The following is a 15215-nucleotide window of genomic DNA, read 5'->3' as shown; positions in this document are numbered from 1 at the left end:
ATGACACCACGTGAGTTCTGATCACTAAAATACTTCTTTATTATATTAATGGATTTGATTTTAGAGGGTAAGACTATGTCAGTGCAAGGCTGCCGGTGATCTGCTGTTGCCCAGTTATTTATTTTCAGTCTTTTATTTCCTCTAAGCATCCAGATGCCTCTTTTCAGTGCTTTGATACTACTTTCTGAGAATGGGCCAATGTTGCTGTTTGTTCCTTACTAGTCCATGTGGTATCCTTGTGAAAGATACTATGCATCAAACTTGCAGCATCTGGCTCCACCAGCCCCATAATTACACCCCCAGCCTCTGCACTGTTCCTTTCCTTCTCTGAAAAGGAGTTAGTAAGAAACCTGGTGAAGTATAGGTAAAATAAGGATGGAGCAGAGAAGAGCCAACCTAATTATTTATTACCAGTGGTTCTCTCAAGCTTGTTGTGCTTCTGGCTTTGCAGTACTCGTGAAATGTAAAATCTTTGCAGGAACACATATTTTCTAAGCTCTGGGCCATGGGCTTTTCCCCTGGTAGCTGTCCCCCTCAAGGGCTTTTAGGTAGGAGATGAAGGAGTTGTGCCAATATAAAGGAGTTTGAGTGCTGCTTCTAATGGTGAGGTATTTGGATGATTTGTGCATTCCTGAGAGTATGGGAGCAGATTTAACTGGATTCTCTATACTGCCTCTTGAATACTGGCTCATGCTTCTCTTCAGCAGTCCTTGATTTCTCAAGTCACTGTAAGTGTTGTTTCTCCAGAGGTTTTCCTTTTGTGTGGGAGAGGGGGTGGACAGGAATTTTGAAGATTTTTTTAGAGTCCTTTAAGTAATTGTGACAAGCATTCTATGGAGTGGTTGGAGATAGTACATGTAACTGTGGAAGCATGGTAGTTACGTCGCTTGTTCTTATGCCTTTTTATTAAATAGGGGGTCTTAAGCAGAACTCATTTCAACACAGTTCATTAAACATAAAATTGCATAATGTTTTTCTAGTAAACTCAGTTTGATATTTCTTAGTAAATTGTTAAAATACAGATTTTTAAAAAGTTTTGCATGTCCAAGTATCTTCACAACTTTGCTTTGAAAAGTCAGCCAGTCACATGGGATATGCAAAATAATTAATTGAAAGGAATTTATAATGAAGTACTGATTTCAGTACTAGAGTGAGAAAAGGTCTTTAGATGACAATAAAATCAGTAATAGGGTAACATGGAAATGCTGCTACCACATACAAATAGTTCATACAGTAATGTACAAAGTAATCTTTCAAACATCTGACAGAAGAAATTACAACCTGAAGTTTCTAGGGTATATGACAACAGAGCCCTGATGGAATTATCTACCCTGCTCTACTCTCCATTCCTGCAGTCATTAGAACTGCCACTTGGGAACGGAGGGCTTCTGAAAGAAAGTCTCTTGACCTTTGAATATACTCCCAATGACATGCTGAGCCGGAGGCCACAAGACAAAAGTGGGAAGTTTATGCTTCAATATATAACTTTAAAGAACATTAAGTTGTCATTGCTGCTTTGATCAGTGATAGAGTATACTTTGATAAAACTCAGTTAAAGGGCTTCAGGCTGTAGCATCAAAACAATGCATTCTGTTCCTTTTAGTTTGAAAAATGTATTTCTACAGTCTGTTTTTAAAAAGTGGATTGTGCATGTGAGAACTGATTAAACCTGGCACAGAGACCCAAATAATGAAGGTCAAATAGAATTACTTGTTTTTTCATGTTGTGATTGTTTGAGATTTATGGAGAGGACTCATAGTGACACAGTTATATACCACAGAAAAAAATAACTCTGGAAGTGGCCACATTTGTGTTTGAATTCAGTAATTATTCCATTTGTGGTGTTTGTTTTATGTGAGTTTATTGACTGCATAGCAGAGGAGAGGAAGGAAAAGTGGACCATCTTTAGCTGCTTTTGTTCAGTCTTACTCCTGTGGAGTTGAATCTAGGATGTAGTAAAGCAGACTAGCAGGAATTTAATTTTGTAGGCATGTAGTTGTGCATTGTAGTCTTGTTCTGAGTGCTTGAAGGTGTAAGTTAGAGAAATGTATCTAAAAAATGAACATTCCTAGTTGCTTTAATTTTACGTATTACCTGTGTGGGCTCTAAAGCTCTACAGATTGATTCATAGCTATGGCAAATCTTTTCCTGCCCCTCAAATTCTTGGTTGCATCTCTATAATCTTCATAACTGAGAAAGTATGATACTTCATTGCTTGTCCAGCTGATTTGCTGTACAGCTGTTTTCAGTACTGCTGAAAATGAATGCAGTCACTGTTGTGTTAATTGTAAGAGAAGGCTTGGATCTATGTTAAGATATGGGGGAGGAGGTGTTTGCTTTTGTGCGTAAAAAAAACCACCCTGAAACGGAATCTTTAGCATTTTTCAACTTTATCCTACATAAGAAAAAGCTACATTAAAATAAAATTCACACAAGTTACTGTAACTTTTTTTTAAGGTGTCAGTCCCCTCCTTTTGGAAGTTCCCTCAACATGCTGAATCTTCTACTGAGAGCACAGCAAAGCCTCTTCTTTGGAATTTGATACAAGGGGTTTTCCATGTTATGGCTGGGAACAGTCATGTTCTGAGTAACATACCTTGGGGCTGTCATGAGGTGGATTCTCCTTCTTGCACAACGCGTGTATTAGCCTGTCTTTACATTGTGCGAGGAAGAATGTGGGACTTCTAGTAAGTCTTTTCCCTTTGACTGTTCTTAAAAAAAGCATCGCTTATTGACAGTTAACGTATTTCAAGAAATTAACCTGAACTTGAGTGGTCATACAGAGGCTAATATCAGACTAGCTTCGTAAGTAAAGGAATTCCATTAAAAGTTGGTTTGTAACTCGTCTGCCAGCACTGAATTCTTCTGATGATGATTCTGATAGTAAAGATACGACTTTACCGATTGCCTGGTTCAGGACACGTGTGATATATATGAAGTTCACTTCTGAAGCTTCAGAACAGATGTTCTTTAAAATATTTCTAAGTGTCTTTGTTTTAGAACTGGTTCTGAACGTAAAACTGTACTTAGAGTTTTAAGATGCTCAGGGCCTCTCTCATAAACATTTTCCAATAGCTGTTCACATGGGTGAAGACAGATGTGTATTGACAGGGCTGAGACTAAACCACAGAGATGGAAAGTTGGATGTGTGCTGAGAAAGATGTGTTTCATATACAAATGGTGTTTGTGTTTTTGTATTATGAAAACTTCTTTAATACAGACAATCTGTTCAATAGTGTTTAGTCAGGCTTTCAAAGAACCTCAGCTTTGAACAGATATTAAACTCAAGGTCTTTTTTTCTCTGAAATTTTTCATCGGTTTGTAAATGTGTGAAAAAGGAAATGGCAGTAGTAACTGCTTTGCAAATGCCAGTTTACAGTAGAAATGCTTTACTGATTTCAGTCTGCTGTACTGCCAAAGGTCTCTAACTTTGTTTTGCTGCACTGACTTAATTCAGGAGGGTCCTAAGCAAAGGCAAAGTAAGCCATACAAGCAAAATCAGCTTTTCAAGAAGATTATGTCCATGCTTACTGCCTTTACCACCGTTGTTTTAAAGGCAAAAAAAAAAAAAACAAACCAGTGGTCAACAGCACAGTTCATTGTAGCTATCACCACTGTAACAAGGCTGGTAAAAGTTAAGAGTGTATATCCGCTATGGCAGCGCATGGTTGCAAACTTGATCATGAAATTCAGTAGATGTTAGTTGATAGAACATATTCAGCTATTTAGTTCTCAGAAGAAAATTATCTGTTAACTAAAATAATCGGCTACTAATTTTTTTCATGTAAAACCTCTTAATAATTTGAAGTTGTCAAGATTCTTTTCTGTTGCACCAAATTAACATTTGTGACAGAAAAAGTTAGCTCTTGAAGCTTAGTTTTTGTAGTTTTTAGGGTTGGGTGCTAAAAGTTAACTTGTTTTCCCCTTAAACTCTGAAGTCTTTATAAATAGTTATCTATGAATGTACTTTTGTCTCTTTGGTTCCCTTGTTTGATTGGGTTTTTTTTGTTCCCTAAGCTCTCTGTAACTTATGTGCAGTGATTAGGTATATTAACGGGTAGTTAATTTTACTTGTGCATTAAGCAAATGCAATTTACTAGTAGTACTTGAGTGTTCAGGGAAGATTGGAGAACAAAGTCATTCAGTCTTAGAAAGTGAACAAACACAGATTGTTAGTGCTGTGCAATAGAGGAATTTTATAATGTATTGATTTCCATTTTGACCTTGCTGGCCAAATACAATTTTCTTTTATACTTACTGTTGTGAGAGTGTTAAAGTGCTACTTATCGACATCCTTGTTTTTACTCAGGTAGTCTATTAAATAAACTGAGGCAAAATAAAATGCGTCATTTACTGACACTAGATCTAAATGGAAAAAGCCTTTAAAGAGAATGTGTAGAACTGGAGGTGTTATGTGAGATTAACTTTCCTGTGGTTCATGTCACACACACAGAGTTTGATACCTGTATTTCAGTTATCTTAATCTTATTGCAGTAGTATTTAAAATAAAGACCTGTTTACACCTTAGTGTTGTCCAAATCAGCATTAAATTGTCATTCTTTATGGAAGGCTTTGATACCAAGCAACTGCAAGTAGACTCCAGTTGGTAATTATTTGATGTTTGAGAGCTTTATGAACTAAGACTACTTATTGGTGTAGCTAAAGGTATGTAGTTCGTAATGACAGAGTGAGGGGTTTGGGGTATAATTGCAAGCCTTACTTGTCTACTTGGTGCTGATTTGAAACACTGAACAGCAGTATCTTCCACTGATTAAGATAAGGCTTGTAGTTCTCTCAGCTTTTTGAAAATCAGGACATTGCTAGTAGAGTTTGAAGTCAAATGTCATCTTTTTTGGTGATAATGTTAGTTAGAAGCTGTTAGTAGCTGGTACATATCATTTTCTCAGTAACCACATCATTATAGTAGTAGCTCCTGCCTACCCTTTTCAGCTGGTGAATTAGCTAGTTTGCTAGGTGACTGCAAAGACACTGCTCAGCACAAACAGTCTGGGCAAGTGAGGAGGAGCAAGAGAAGCTACTGCTGCTAGAAAAGGTCATTTGGATCCATAGTCCATATTTGAGAAGGATGCGCCTCTATTATAGTGGGCCTGTTTGCTGTGAATGTTTAGTTAGTCCCTTCTCTGTAATTACTGTTGCAATTTGTAGTAACTTCCAGTGGCGTGGTAGAACGCTTTGTATTTTTTTAATAGGACTTTCAGTTAAGACAATCCCATCCATTAGTATTCCTTCGAAAAACAAATACAGTGGCTCCACTGCCATAGGTGTTGTTCCAAACTTAAGTTCTTGCTTTGAGTCTTTTCCTTTCCCTCACCCTACTCAAATTTGTAGCTGCTTTTTTTGTTGGGGTTTTTTGGGGTTTTTTTTGTTTTTTGTGTTTTTTTGTTATAGAGGCAGAGGTTACCTTCAGGGAAGAGGGTTCTTTGATATCTTCCAGTATTAAGATTGAGCATAACTTGGCTTGATATAGCATAATACTTCCACTGAAAGATGAAAGTCTAACCTGGGCCTATTGCTTTTGTTATGCATTTAGGTACTTCTTGGAGAGGAGGGGGGGGGGGGGGGGGGCGGAGAAGAACCTCACTAACCTCAAGAAAAGGAAAGAAAGATGTGCCTGTTTTGACTTGGTTGGAAACAATTGATATTAACAGTCACAACAGCTAGGTCTTTGCTTGGGTTATTTAGATACCAGTGTAGTAATGGGTTAGGAGCTACTAATCTGCGTTTGTCAGAGACCAGTCCATTGTGTTCATCTGAAGTTTTTCCTTTGAAGAAGAAGAAAGGAAAAAGCTGTCCTATAATTTATAGCCAGGACTGGCCCTGTCTCTGTGGCTTCCTGAGCTATCCTTAATCTCTCTTTAGTATGCTTATTTTGTTTGCCTTAGTTTTAAGTGATTACTGGTTTGTTGTACTTAATCAAAACAGGCACTTAAGTAGCCATCTCTAGCTGGCCAGCATCTTGAGTTCAAATCATTTATCTCTTTATTTTTATGCACAGAGTTTTTCTGGAGGGCTTTTTTCCCCTTTCTATACACTGATATTAGTGCATAGTGAATTGTAGACAATGTGCAGCAGTGAAGATGGCAAGACATAAACAAGAGAAACATAACAGGTCTCATGCTTTATTCATGTCACATTTGTTTATGTTCGTACCACCCAGGAACACCTAGAAAAAGGAAAGCAGCTGCTCCTCAAAGGAAACACAAAAGCAAAAATACATCACTGCCTAAATAAGAGACTTTTCTGTAAGGTGCTAGCAGAACTTTTCATGCAATGTACTATTCTATCTCTTCACACTTCATTTTGACTCCTTTATAAAAAATTTGGGATATCAATTAGTAAAGCCATAGAATAATATTTATATATTAATTTCACACCTATTATTTATTTGCATAGCAATAGTACCTTGCGGTGGGGCAGTAAAGTGCTAGGCAGAGTACACTAGAACAAAACAAAAGGATAAGTTGTTGTCTTACAGGAAAAAAAAAAACCAACAAAAAACCAACCAAACCCTTAAACAAACAAAATCTAAAACCAAACAAAAAACCCAGCAAACCTGATGGTTTCATGGCCTTGAGTTACCTTTGTGCATAAACAATTTGTTCCCTCCCCTACCCCTCTTGCCCTTCCACCCACCTTTTCCACTTTTCTCATGCATGTTAATTTCTGGTATTTTTATCATCTGTTTTGTTCTGAGTGTTCTCATTGAGACCATCAAATTATGGAAGAAAATGGAATTCCAAACCTGCACTGAGGGGAAATACAGAGCACAACCTAATAAGCACTCTGGATCTGTTCGGTGGTGCTTCAGTGCTGATGGGCTGATGTTGAGGAAAGCACAGACTGCTGGACCCGTAAAATACAGAAGGCTGCCAGTTTTGTTAATTGAAGTTTAATTGTGGTAAAAGATGGGGTACCACTGACCTTTGGAAGAGTTTGACTTAATGAGACCCTCATGCTTGTTGTCTGTTTTCGGCTGGTTTTAGCTGAACTAAAATTACTGATTGGATTTAGAGAGCCACTTCTCTCACCTTTGCCTGTGAATGATGGTACGAAATAAATAGGGCTTGGTACTGAATTTGCATGTGACATTTAGCAAGGCTGAGAAAAAAAAAAAAGATTCTGTTTGGGTGTGTTCAGAAGTATGTATCTTTCACTTGGGTTTTGTTTGCTGCTTTGGTGTTTTGGAGAAGAGACAATACAGTTTATGGTTGAAGTAGGTGGAACTGAGAATTGGGTTACATGGCTATGTTTATTCACAAGACAATCCTGCCCCAGAAAAATCTTTTGCCCTATTCTTTCCAGCTAGGATATTTATGTGAAGAGCAGCCATGAGTATTGCCTTAAAAGTAATAGATTAAAGTTTGATCAGCTGGGATAGAGGTACTTTTTTTAAATAGATTTATTTTATGGGTTTGAACTCATACTCAGGACCTTACTTAAAAACAGATTATTTGTAAAATAGTTGCTGCAGTATCACAACATCTCTTCCAGTTCCTCTTCTTTGTTAAAATATTGAGCAAATATTAGGCTACATGGGAAAAATACAAAAGAAAAAAAACATCTTCAGGTCTCTTAGTGAGAGAGTTTCTGTTCTGTTCTGTTTCTCAAGCCTAACAATACAGTAAAAGATCTGCATACAGTAGTGTCAAAATGTAAATGTGATTCAGTTTGCCTCCCCCTTTCTTTGTCCTTAAATCTAATGATACCGGTTTTCAGTTACTGTCAAACTTCCTTGTTTGAGGATGGCACAAGTCTATCATAAGTGCCAATTTGTGCTAGAAAATTTAATTTTTATAGGCTATGAAATGTGAGCTGTGTGGTAGGACAGTAAATGTAATGTAATATATAATAGGCTATTTAATTTGTTTTAACCATCTTAAAATCTATTTAAGTCCTCCTGAGACTTCCCAGAACAGATCTGAAGGAGATCTTTTCCATCAAGCTCTTAGTGATTTAAACATGTATTTCCTGTCCATTACAGTCTTAAACTGATAATAGTATCACAATTCAAATTCACAGGCATGTACAGACTTGCGTTTTTTGTTTCTAATGGGACAGGTAATAAGCTTTGTAAGTATTAAAGACTTCTAACACCTTTTACTCACCATTGCATGGTTTTACAGGTCTAATAGGGAAGTGCAACTTGTACTTGGGTTCGTGGAAGTTGATTAATACATTATTTCAAGGGTGAAGTACAGTAGTCACTTTTAGCACTTCTTTTCCCAAAGCCACCAACTTTCTTCTTGGGTCCCAGGACAGGAAAGGATCACTGGTGCGTGAAGTCCAGTGCTTCACAATTGCAGCAGTCATTACAGTGCCTGATTCTGTAAGGGTGCGTAAGAGTACGTCCCTTCAGGTACCACAAGTGGGGAAAACATTACTCGGTGGTATACAGCGGAGATTTTTAGTATAGAGTGCTGCAGCCTTGGAATGGCGACATGCTGCTGGCGTTGCAGAGTGGATGGCAGGCAAGAGAGAGGATCACCCCCGTGTTAGAACCCTTTGGTAGCGGAGTGTTACATGTGAATGTTCGTATGATAACAGCAAAACTATCATTGTTGCCTTCAATACAAAGGTATATTAACATACTTCATTGCTCCTAATAAGATGCTGTCTATAAATAGAAATTCCTTATTTTCACTGGTGGCTTATTTCCATTCAATAGTGAACAGGTAAGCCCAGTCTCTGCCTTGATTGTTTCAGAGGCCTGACTTGAGGCACCTTCTTACCATGCTTAGTTTGTTATTCTTCATTCCATTTCAGTCACTTAAGTCTAAAAGTTCTTGCTCTTTTTCCTGTATGATACTTCAGTTCTCTACCACGTTACCCGTAATTTAAATGCTTGTGTTGACAGCAAACCAAAACCTAGTGGGTTTTTTTTTTTTTTTTTTTTTACCAAGGTACAAAATGGAAATTATAAACAAAGTAGACCCTTGAGGAACAGCACCACGAGTAATTTTTTTCCATCTGAGTAATTTGCCATGAGATGTGATACTTAGGTGTTACCATTAACCAGGAAATTGTATCACAGAAAGATAAGCAAGTACAATATGATCTACACTCAGAAAGATCCAGGTTGCACTTACATTCTGCTTTCTATGTTCCAATCATTGGTTACTCTGGGTTGCTCTTTCCCCTTAGCACAGTTGTTATGCTGAAGAGTGCCAAGTTCAGGCTTCTTTGAACACAGGTTCTACATTTCTTCTCCAACCCTAGGCTGTCACCCCAGAAAATTCATTGAGAATCCTCATGCCTGAGTTTGCAATTTTGATATATAACCCATTTTTTTCAGTATTCTTGGATGAAAATTTTTAAGCAGCCTCATTTCATTTTCATAATGGATGTGGTAATTTCCAGTGCTTTGTCCTTGTTCCTGTGAGGTATTCTGTCTCTGTCCTCTTATGCAGCATTATTCTTACAGGAAAAATGATGCAAAAAGCTGATTTAATATTTGGTCTGTCCTCCAAATTTCTACCCCTTATTGACACCAGTTCTTCATTCCTTGGTCTTTATTTCTTGTTGAGAAACCTTTTGTTTGTGAGTTCCCATTTTCTTGGCCTCCTGGCAGTTTTCATTAAATGCCTGCAGCCTGACCGCTAAGTGCCAGCTCCCTTTGCTGATCAGTCCCTTTTTCCATTCCTTGTAGGTTGTCTGCTTACTCTTAATGTCCTGCTTTGAGGTGCATTCTCATGCAGGTAGGTCTGTAGCCCTTTCCTCTCCCCCTTTTTTCCTTTGCTTAGATGGAAAGACTTAGATACCATTTGATTTAAAGTAAATCTATGCCTTCCATGCACTCAAATCCAATTGTGTATGTGTTTCATATATCTTTGGATGAAATTTTGGGTTATGGCCCATCAGGGAAAGGTGGGATTGCTCTTGAAATGTGAAGAAAACTGTTAGTTATTTTTGAGTCATGCAGCTGGTGAGGCCTGTGCCCCCAGAAGGTTAAGGAAGTTTGAATTGCCTTTGGCAATTACTGTATGTTGCATAGGCTGCTTACTTCCAGATGTGTTTTTTTTCCTTCACATAAGCCCGTGAGAATTAATTTTAAAAAGTGGTGCCTAAACCCCCTGAATCAGAAATAGATTATTTTTTTTTTTCCCTGATGCGATGCTCGGTATGTTTATACAAATGCATTTAGTTTTGTTGGAAGGCCAATACTTTTGGAAATTTTCTGAAATTCGAGGTTTCACTTTATTTTGTTTTTTAAAGGCAATTTTTCTTTTTTCTTTGAGTTGAGAGACAGATCTATTTGGCAGTTATCTTTTGAAGACCCAAACACATAAGATGACAGTTCACTTGTCCCTTTCTCCAAGTGGTTGGGAAAGCTGTTACAATGAATGCAAAGGCTGCTTTTTGGAGCCACGGTAATTGGTTCTGAATGTTCATGTTACTGAGGATGAAAAAGATAGAATTAATTACGCAAGCACTGGCAGTTTTAGAATACAGCTTGAAGTATTTATATGTATGTCTGTGTCACTGAAACTACCTTCAGAAGGCTGTAGGAGGACTCTCACTATAAGCCTGTATTTAAGTTTCTATGAGGTAAGGTAGTGTGTGGATTTACAGTCTGTCAGCCACTTTGTGTGTACTACGCCATGAACACATTTGTACCATATGGCCAAGCCACAGAGTTGCCCAGCTATATGTGAAGGCAGTAATCCGTGCAGATGGACACAGCTGAAATAGTTGAGTCCAAGAACCAGCACAGGAATTTCACATTTGGACTCTGTGTGCCTCCACAAATCTGGATCACGCTGAGTTGGGGGTTTAGCAAAGCTACTGAGGACTTTTTTTTTTTTTTTTTTTTTTCTGGGCTTCTGGTACCAAAATGGGGCTGAGTGCTCTGCCATGTTGATTTTGATAGTGTTAATCCTAGAGCTAATAGAAGTTTAAAATTACACATATATGAATTTCATTGAAATGTAATTGGAACTCCTCAGTGTGTTTTAATGGTGATGTATAATGATTGTCTCTTTCTTATCCTTTTGGGGTGGTGGTGGTGTAGGAATCTGAATAAAAGCCCCTTTGTCAGTTCTTTTTGTCTGGGAATAGCTGTTCTCTTTTCTGGGTATGTCTGAAATTTCCAAAGTCCACCTCTCATGTGTCTTGGTGCTTGATGAGGTGATAGCAGGAGAGGGATTTGTTAGTCTGTGTTTGTTAGCTAAGGCATTCTTCAGTGTTTATGTTGCAAGATTTTTAAAGCATGGATAATAGTATTTATTAACTAAAAGCTTGGAAAACTTATTAATGGGCTATTTAGATTTTGTGTTATTCCTCTTTATGGTTTTCCTTTGCTTTAATGAGATTGATATCAATCTATTTTCATTAGTGAATGTCTGAGCATGTTCTTCAAAATGAGCTTTCAACACCATGGTGGGGAGTCTGGGGGTTATATCTTTAATCTGATGGCACTTGAAGTTGTTCAGTTTACTTTTTAACTTCATTATGGGTCGGTGGGTGTTTCTGTAACATATGGTGCTGTATGTTGAAAGTAGATGTTTACATCTGGTACACATTGGAAGATTAAGGTAGAGAGGATGAAGTTTTGGGCAAGTATGTGTTTTTTGGATGAAGGATAAAGCGAGAATACTTTTATTTCCGCTTAGATTTGAAACATATCATTCTAGCAATGCCTTTGAAACTCTGCCAGCTTTGCCAACCATAACATTTATGGGCTTTTGGACCTAAACTGAACTAGAAAACTGTTTTTAGTGGCAGAGAAAAAGATTAGTGCATGAAAATAGCTAGGTCTATTATTGACTGCATGTGGTCAGTGGTTTGGCTGAATGTAGGTGGCTCTCTTCCTGTCACTGTTTTCAAGCATATGGCTTTGTGATGAATATAAAACTCTTTAAAAATGAGCTCTACTGCAGTTCTTTTGCACAGTAGTCTTTCGCTATTTAGTAGTGATTATTTTGTTTTGCCATTCATTTTCAAACTTGTAGTTAAAAACCCACACACAACAAACTTTTAAAATCTTATGATACCTCTGACATCAAAACTAAGGTTTGAACAATATGATTGTCTGTGTATAGCAGCTGCTTCTGTCAGTAATGTTTTATAAAAGGATGCGTATACTATGTTGATTCTTTGTTGTAGTTAATGCTGGGATTGTGGTGGGTAGAAACTCCTTTTAAAATGTGCACACACATTTTGTTTAATTAGTAGTTCGAAAATCTCTAATACTGAATTAAAACTTTCATTTTTTTCCTTTTTGTGTTTTCAGTCTTGAAAGTAAAGTTTATAGCTGCCTTTCCCAAGGTCAACTTCAGATCGGCCATTTCTTTTTCCTGTTGTGTAGAAGACAGCTTGCAGTGAACCTAGTGTTTTGTTTTCTTCTTTGGGTGTAGTATACAAGGTGCTACCTCAGAGCTCAGGGAATAGCAAATTTTCTAGCTCCTGCTGCAGAGAAAGCTTAAGGGCACAACAGGTTCTATTTAGTTTTAACTTGAACAGTGTTACCCTATTTATATCTTTTTTAAAAAATTCTGGATGATAGGTTGTAAATTGTGCAGATTGTCTGGTGTTTTCAGTGTACAACATTCTAGTGAGTCTTGTTTTAGTAGCTATCAGATGCAAGATGCAAGAACTGGTTTCATTCAGACAAGAGCCAAGTACGTTTGGCTCTGCGAGATGCTGAAAACTGTAGTAGGACTTGGGGGCACCAAGCACTTAATGAGTTGCTTCCATTGCTGTAGAATATTTAAAAAGAAAGCAAAACTGTTTACAGTTTCCCCATGTTTGGGGAAAATAATTTATAGAATTACCCGATTTTTAGAGGAACTGTTAAAGAATAACTAAATCCACTGAGAGTTTCATGTTCTGATCACCCCATGCCTACTTCCAAGAAGGCTTTTGGGGTTTTTGGTGGTGTTTTTTTTGGTGTGAAGGAGATAGCCTGTAAAGCTGCTTAATATATTTGTCAGTCAGTCCTTGAAGAAGTGCATCCTGGTCCCAACAGGCCAGACACAGGGAAAATCACTCTGTTGTACAAGTGAGGCTACTTGTGTAATCACATCTTGCAGACTTAAAAACTTGTTACCTACATAAAAAAACCCTATACAATACTACTTAAAATACAAAATCTACTTTTAAAATTCTCAAAATGTTAAAAAAGAAAATCTTTGTAAGCTGTAATTATTGCAACTATAGGTTAGAACTTACTGTAGTATCTTCCTACAAATATAACAATATAACTTACAGGTTATTAAGAATTCTTTTTCCTAATTTAAACTAGCCTTTTGAATTGTATTATGAATAGAGAGCTGTTGTTTCGAAGTGTGCTTGGGTGAAAGACTGTCACTAAGCAAGAAATACTATGCATGTGTTTGTAAGTCTCATTGCAAGAGAATCTTAAGTAAGATGGATATGAGCAGTGCATCCTCAAATGTTTTTTAAAAAAAATTAGAATTTGCATGAGTTTGGGGTCGTGCAAAACACCATCAATAACAGCAAGCTATGTATTATGTTTTGTTTCGGATTGTTTTTTCCAGTTCTGATTTAGGACCAGGAAATTGCTTGATATTTTTGACAGTAGTAATTGTCACAATTCAGGAATGCTCTGTCTTGAGAGATGTCATATTTAAACCTACAGCCTAACTGTTCTTTGTCAAAAAGATTTTAAATATGAAGATGATGGAGATAATTAGTTTCGGTTCTCAACAGGGATTGATAGAACAGTATCTTAAGAAAAAACCACAACAGCTAGGTGATGAACTTCTGATTTTGATCTATGTGAGTGTTGGTTTTTTTTTGCAGTCATGTTTGTGAGAACAGTTACGTGAATAATTCTGAATGCCTTCTGTTTGGATTGTAGAGGTTGGAGACCTGAGGGAGCTGCAAACATTGGACATCTCGACCAACCGTTTGATAACATTACCTGAAAGGCTGCATATGTGCCTTTCGCTGCAGTACTTGACTGCAGACAGAAACCACCTGTGGTATGTTCCCCGCCACCTGTGCCAACTACCAAGCCTCAATGAGCTCTCCATGGCTGGAAACCGCCTTGCATTTTTGCCACTTGGTGAGTCACCACTGTTGCTGGGCTGGAGAGTGGGTTAGAGAAGAGACAGGAAAACAAACTTTCCATCACACCCCACACACTCCCCCCACCCCACCCCCCTCAAAAAAAAATAAAAAAAAAGGGGAGTACCAAGTGATTTTCTTCGGCAGTCTCTGCAAACTGTTTATGGAGTTGTCACAGTGATCATATTGTTGGAAAATATGTTAATTCAAAAAAAATTCAGGTTGAGGTTTCATGTCTGTTTTAAAGCAATAGGTCAGCAATCAAATTTGCTTTATTTTTAACTAACTGAGGGGAAAAAAGCTTAAACAATGTTGTGTTTAAATATAGTACTATGTAATCTGAATTGTACCACTTTGGGTAATGATCTGTTTCTGTTTGCTGGATCTGATGATTTAACTTAAGATTCTTCATCTCTAGTTTAAAACTTGTTGTGGAAGTCCAGTAATACCACATAAATTATTTTTCATCATTAGGAATGTCAGTAGTGAAAGTTTAGTTTGTGCTGTGTGTAGGCATCCATCAAAATTTCCATGGTAGTAGTGCAGGAGAGAATTTATCTGCCATTCCTCAATCCTTTCGAAGTTCGGAAGTGTTGAAGCAGGTCTTCATGAGTAGGAGGTGCAGTCAGTGTGTGGTGGTTTATTGTGGGAAATAGCTGTGTTGTCACTAAGTGTGGATTGTATATTCTGCTTGTGAAAAGCAAGTTCTCTTCAGTTTTTGTTACTTTTTAGCCCTGCCATGGGCTAATCTCTGCTGAAATATAGACATGCATACAGATCTGACATGTCGTTTGAATAGACATTAATAATTTTTCTGAGAATATAATCAGAGTTTGGTGTTAATTAGGTGCAGATGAAATTATGATAATGATGTTGAAAAGAAGCTGGAAATTGAGGTGGCTAAAACTGAGATAATTTCTAATTTAATTACATTGTGTGGGTTTAACTTAATTTTTTTAGTACTTGCAGTTTAGTCTTCAAAGAAGTCGATGAACTTCTTAATTTTTTTTTAAAAATGTTTTTTTAGCACCTTAGTTTATATTACTGGAGAGTAAGTGCAAATAATACCTCCAGACATTGTGTTTTAGTGATGTCCCAACATATATCATTCTATAAATGAGAAAACGAGTTCCAGGATGCATCATCCAGCTTCCACAGTACTAACT

At 37.3% G+C, this 15215-nt stretch overlaps 1 protein-coding gene across 3 annotated transcripts in view; it reads left to right on the top strand.

The window, feature by feature from the left end:
• Positions 1-15215, top strand: part of LRRC28 (leucine rich repeat containing 28) — a 54321-nt gene that overhangs the window by 19853 nt on the left and 19253 nt on the right. For all 3 annotated transcript variants that reach the window (XM_055715851.1, XM_055715850.1, XM_055715849.1), the window contains exon 6: positions 13841-14047. In XM_055715851.1, the coding sequence (XP_055571826.1) occupies positions 13841-14047 (207 nt within the window). The remainder of the gene's footprint in view (positions 1-13840; positions 14048-15215) is intronic.

The sequence above is a fragment of the Falco cherrug genome, chromosome 7 (genome assembly GCF_023634085.1).
Source record: "Falco cherrug isolate bFalChe1 chromosome 7, bFalChe1.pri, whole genome shotgun sequence".
In the NCBI taxonomy this organism is placed as follows: Eukaryota; Metazoa; Chordata; class Aves; order Falconiformes; family Falconidae; genus Falco; species Falco cherrug.
Note: the sequence above shows the minus strand (reverse complement) of the source record. Positions and strands in the feature narration are given on the sequence as shown.